The sequence below is a fragment of the Pundamilia nyererei genome, unplaced genomic scaffold, assembly GCF_000239375.1.
Source record: "Pundamilia nyererei isolate P.nyererei 1_Seehausen unplaced genomic scaffold, PunNye1.0 scaffold00081, whole genome shotgun sequence".
Taxonomy (NCBI): domain Eukaryota; kingdom Metazoa; phylum Chordata; class Actinopteri; order Cichliformes; family Cichlidae; genus Pundamilia; species Pundamilia nyererei.
Genome location: NW_005187482.1, coordinates 1,842,792 through 1,848,987, shown reverse-complemented (window position 1 = coordinate 1,848,987; position 6,196 = coordinate 1,842,792). Strand labels below are relative to the sequence as shown.

At 38.3% G+C, this 6,196-nt stretch overlaps 1 protein-coding gene across 3 annotated transcripts in view; it reads right to left on the bottom strand.

Moving 5' to 3' along the window:
- The window catches only part of wizb (WIZ zinc finger b), a 29,535-nt gene that overhangs the window by 21,865 nt on the left and 1,474 nt on the right, over positions 1-6,196 (bottom strand). For all 3 annotated transcript variants that reach the window (XM_013912123.1, XM_005738059.2, XM_013912124.1), the window contains exons 3-4: positions 5,896-6,097; positions 5,561-5,636 (exon numbers count right to left, since the gene is read on the bottom strand). In XM_013912123.1, coding sequence (XP_013767577.1) covers positions 5,561-5,636; positions 5,896-6,097 — 278 coding nt within the window. The remainder of the gene's footprint in view (positions 1-5,560; positions 5,637-5,895; positions 6,098-6,196) is intronic.

Below are 6,196 nucleotides of genomic sequence, written 5' to 3'. Positions count from 1 at the left end.
ATAAACACTAGTGTCTCAGTGCCACTGGCAGCCATGCACGCCCAAACCATCACACTGCCTCCCCTGTGCTTTACAGATGATGCGTTGTCCTTTGGTTCATGAGCTGTTCCACGCCTTTTCTTGACATCATTCTTGTAGAGGTTGGTCTTGGTTTCATCTGCCAAAGAATGTTTCTCCAGAGCTGTGCTGGCTTTTTTTTTTTTTAGATGTTTTTTTTTTTTTTTAGCAAAGTCCAATCTAGCCTTTCTGTTCTTGAGGCCTTGCACCTTGCAGTAAACCCTCTGTATTTACTTTCATGCAGTCTTATCATTATGGTAGACTTGGATATCGATATGACTAACTCCTGGAGAGTGTTGTTCACTCGGTTGGCAATCATCCACCACTGTTATCGTCCATGGATGTCCAGGTCATTTTGCATTGCTGAGTTCACCAGTGCTTTCTTTCTTTCTCAAGATGTACCAAACTGTAGATTTTGCCACTCCTAATGTTATAGCAATTTCTTGGATGGGTTTTTTTCTGTTTTCCCAGCTTAACGATGGCGTGTTTCACCTACATGGGCAACTCCTTTGACCAAATGTTGTCTGTTCAAGGAAATATCTTCCAAAATGCAACCAACACACCTCAAATGAACTCCAGGCCTTTTATCGGCTTAATTTATAATGATATAAAGAAAGAATTGCCCACATCTGTCCGTGAAATAACCTTTGAGTCAATCGTCCCATTACTTTTGGTCCCCTTTAAAAAGAGGGTGACCTGCATTAAGGAGCTGAAACTCTTCATTGAATTTGACACACAAATGAAAGCTGAGAGTCAACACATTATGTCCATTATATAACTATAACTGGAATACGTTTTAGTAAAGACAGTAGTGTGTTCAGCACTTTAGGAAATACACTAATATGCTATCTTTCAAGAATCAGGTAAGATGATTCTTTGATAGATTCCTGTGAGCTAAATGTAAAAGTTGAACATGCAAGTTCATAACATACAGTTAGGTCTAATTAGATTTAATTTTGCCTCTTTACATCACCACAGTGGATTTTAAATCAAACAATCAAAAAGTTACTAAAGTGCAAACTTCCAACTTTAACTTGAGAGGTTTAAAAAAAATTGCATTGACTGCTTAGGATTTACAGTCAGGTGCAAAAGTAATTGGACCATTCATGGCCAGGTGAGGCCTGTTCCTTTGTTATTCCTTGACAAAACAAGTAGATCTATCTAGAGCCAATTCCAAGTATTCAACTTGCATTTAGTATCCGTTCACTAGAACTCTGAAAATTAAGCCCAAATAGATGTTGCAAGTGAGGCGGGCCATCGTTTGGCTGAAAGATCAAAATAAACATATTAGAAAGTTAGAAGAAAGGAGTGAGCAAGTAAACAGTTTGGTACATGCTTAAAATGAATGATTGCACTGGCCAACTTCACATCTCCAAAAGGCTTGAAAGGCCACAGAAGAAAGCTAAATTGGATGATTGCAGAATTCCTTTCCAAGTTAAGAACACTCAAAGAGATAGACGTATCATTGTCAAAGTCTACAATCAAGAGACGCCTTCATGAACGGAAACACAGAGGGTTTACAACAAGGTTAAAATGAAAAATAAAAAAGATTAGAAATATAGATTAGAAAAAATAAATATGTTTAGCGTACAGGCCTATACTCAGATTCAAATAAATCCTGCAAAACTAATGGAACTGCACTTTACTGTGTTAATGGATAATTACTCAGGGGAATTGAAACTCAGAGTTTCTCAAGACAAAGGAATAAGGATATTCTTAAATGTCCAGTTACCTAATCTCAATGCAGGAGAACAGTTTTCAGTTATTTAATACAAAGCTGAATGCAGACACCCACAAACAAGTATTACCTAAAGGAGCCTGCAGTAAAGGCCTAGCAAGCATTTCAAGGAAACACATGTTGATATGTCTATGTGGTCCAGTCACCTACTGCAAAGGATCTCATCTAGTATTTGTTGAGAATCTAGAGAATCTGCAAATATAAAGACTCTTAAGTCTTTATATTTGCAGCGAGTAAAATAAGTATTGAACACGTCACCAATTTTTTAAGTAAATATATTTCTAAAGGTGCTATAGACATGAAATTTTCCACACATGCAAAGAAATCAGACTATAGATGTCTAGAAACGATGTGATACAAAAGCCTTTGTTGGTGATGACAGTGTGAAAACTCCTCCTGTGTGGAGAAACTATGCTCAGGTGTGATTCTGGCCCATTCTTCCACACAGTGTTCACATCCTGAAACTTCTGTAGGTCCATTCTTTGAACCCTGAGCTTTAGTTCTTTCCACACATCTTTAATTGGATTCAGGTCATACGATTGGCTGGGTGATTCTAGCAGCTTTATTTTCTTTCTCTGAAAGCAACTCGGAGTATCCTATGCTGTGTGTTTTGCATCATTGTCCTGTTGAAACATCCACCCTCATTTCATCATCATCATCATCCTGGTAGGTGGCAGCAGATTTTTTTTTATCAAGAATGTCCCTGGACATGTTTCCATTCATCTTTCCTTCAATTATGTGAAGCATGCCAGTGCTGTATGCTAAAAAACAGCCCCACACTGATGTTCCCACCTCCAAGCTTTACTCTTGGTATGCAGTGCCTTTTGGCCTCCAAACAGCTCAACTTTGAGCTCATCTAACCAGTCTACATTCTCCCAGTTTTTCACAGGCTTGTCTAAAGCGGGTCTAAAGTTCAGCAAAACTTTAGACCCGCTTCATTATGAGTTTTCTTCAGCAATGGAGTCTTGCATATGGCGTGCATGACTTTCCATTTTCACTGGAACCTTCACTAGTTTAGAAATTCTTCTGTAACCAATGCCATCAATATGTTTTGCAACAATAAGGTTGCAAAAGTCTTGAGAGAGCTCAGTGGTTTTACTCATCATACTATGTTTCTAATGTGACACCTTGATAATGAGACATCTTTTATAGGCCATCATTTGAGTCTGAACCAGCTGATATTCATTTGCACTAAGTGGCAGGACTGCTTTCTGATTACTGATAGATTTCAGCTGCTATGACTTCCCATGCCCTTTTGAACCTCCCTTTCTTCAATATTTTTCCCTATGTCATTTCTCATTATTAAACATCACTTAATTTATGGACATCTATGGTTTGATTTCTTTGCATGTGTGGACTGAATGAGTTGTTACTGACATCTGATGAGAATTTCATGTCAACAGCACATTTAGAAATATCTTTACTTAGAAAATTGGTAACGTGTCTAATATTTATTTAAGTGTAAGTATGTCCAACTGCTTCTGTGGCTCTGAAAATGGGAAAAACATGTTTAAAAAATAACAGTAATTCCTAGAAAGTCCATTCAAAATGTTTGTTAAACAACTTGAATTAAAGCTCTGCACTTAAAGATTATGGACCCAACTATATATAAGTAACTAACTTGTCTTATAAGGGGTACATAGAAGGAAAGGCCCATTTTAACATAAGACTGTTGTAGGCCTTCAGTTTCCATCATTGTTTCTTTTTTTCTCAAAGGTGGAAACCGAGACCTATGTTTTTCAAATGCTTTATGGTGCCTGTTTGAGAAGGTATACTAACTTTTACAGTATATATTTTCTTGCTACGTCAAGTACTAAACTCTAAACTATCTTGCTGTAATTTAAGAATGTTGACAAGTTTGAGCACTTGTCTTATTAGGAAATGTTGATTGTTAGGAAAGCTGTAAGTGCTTTACCCAGCAATAATAACTCACTTAGGTAATAGGTAACAGAAGCCTTTTGACAGCTAACTAGATACAGGGAGCTAAAATTTATTATTTTTAGCTAGCTAAAGGCATTTGTTGACAATTCAGGGATGAGCTGGGTTTTCAAAATATGAACACTGCTCTATGTAAAAGCTGCAAACTAGCCTGCAAATAAATCTTCCAGTGAAATTAAAAGCAGACCATCGTCTTGTTTATTATCCGAGCTGACTCTCAGGGCTGTAGTTAGCAGTGTTGTCAACTCCTCAGTAAGGAAAATCGCCATTGGCTGTCCTAAAAGTCGCTAGAAGTCTCTAAATGACTTCATCGCCTAATTTGCACAATTGGTCATGCTTATGTCATTGTAACCTACGTTGTTGGAGAGAGAAATATTATCGTGGAAGAGACATAAAGTGAGTAAAAAATGCCCTAAATGCATTTAGAATTTATTTGGAATTACAAATTAAATTTCTTTTAGCAATTATTGTTTTTTAATGTCACAATTCCAATCCTGATCCTTTATCCGGGCTTGGACTGGCAAAAGTGACCCGAAATTGGCACTCTGGTGGAGTTACTTTCTGTGTGTGTGTGTTTATAAGTAGTTTTAAACTGATCCACAAAACAGCATAACAGTAAAATAAGAACCGACTGCATTACAGTCAGTGTGGGAGCAGCGGCTTCACTCATGCGCGATTCATTTGCAGTTTGGACGCATAGATGTGAACATCTTCTGCCCTGATAGCAGCTGGGGGAAGACTATCCTCCGCCTGTGAGCCCTTTGGCACGGGCGAGGTGCCCACGGCAGCACCCGCTGCTTGTTGAGAGTAAGAGCGATACGCGTTTTCACATCAAAAAGTCGTCATAAATAAGTCTCCAGAAAAAGTCGCCAGATTTGTCGCTAGTCGCTTTTTAGAAAAAAAGTCGCTAAGGGGGTCTGAAAACTCGCTAAATATAGCGACAAAGTTGCTAAGTTGGCAACACTGGTAGTTAGCTTATAGCATCTGTTCAAATTCAAATAAATTCAGTTCAGTTTTGTTTATATAGCTCCAAATCGCAACAACAGTTACTTCAAGGCACTTATTATTGTAAAGTTAAAACCCTATAATAATAAAGAAAACACCAACAAACAGATAACCGCCATTGAGCAAACACTTGTGAAGGACAAACTTTGCAAGGAAAAACTCCCTTTTAACCGGAAGAAATGTCCTGCAGAGGCTCAGGGAGGTGCAGCCATCTGAATAACTCATATTGCACTCAGTACGTTCCCACAAATAATGCAATAAAACACAAAAGCACCTTTATCTTTATACAGACTAAAGTTAGCCATAAACTGAGCTTGGCTTTTAAACGTTTGTGCTTTTATGCTAAGCTAACAGCTGCTCTCGATAACTTTGAGCCATCTCTCAGCTAAAGAGTGTTGCTAATGTTGAAGCAGTGTTTCTTTCAAATGTTCCCACTCACTCAGTAAGCAATGAGTTAATGTAAGTAACTGGTATCCAGGCCCACTTTGCCTTATGACCTCAGTATTGCTTAAGTCTTTGCTGCATACCCTTATAGAAAAGAAAAAATCATGAGTGATATATTATAGTTCTTTAAACGATAACTACTTATTCATGAAAGTTGCCCCTTTTCTCTGTAAATTCTTAAGATATTTATTAAAAGCTAAATATGACTCATGTAAACATTGTGCTGTAAATAAAAAATGTTAAAGGAGCACCTTTCATGACTAAATATATATCTCTTGAAATTAATGGGATTTTTTAGAATATTATATTTCTTTTCTACGTGGGTATTCATTAAAGTCAAATTTCATCACCCTTCGTCCTACACCACCTCCTCCTCACCTTAGTCCAGAAGAAGGAGATCCTGGACTGTGAGCAGCCAGACCGTGAGGGTTAGAAAAGTTCTGTAGCTCCTCCTCTGACGCGCGACAGCGCACAAAACAAACAACCACAGAAACATCACTTCACAGCTTCACAGGTAAAATCCACAGTTAAAGAAAGTGCTGGGCAGATTACAGAGAGAGCAAACTGAAAGACTTCTGACTACAGCACACTGGAAAAACATTTAAAACAATAAGGGGACAACAATGATAGGCACATAGGCTCAGTACTAGTTTAGCTTTCCAGCAGATTGCATTGCTACCGTTGTCTTTACATGCGTGCAACAGGTGTGTTACCATCTAGTGTTTCCTTCTCAGAGTCAGAGTCCCAGCTTAAGGAGGAAGGAAAGGCTGAGGATTTGAATCTCCTCTGTGCGCTCCTCCCTTGGTTTGCACTGGACTGGGGGCCCTCACTCTGCTTGGAGCGCTCCTCCCCAGTGAGGCCCCACAAGCATTTGGCAGATATCAGGCCATCTCTCAGATTTGGAGAACATGAAGACTAGAAAGTAGTAACAATAAACAAAGAATTTATTGTTGATGGGGGTGAAAATGGCAGCACTTATGACCACATAAATATATAAATTTTTATATATATATA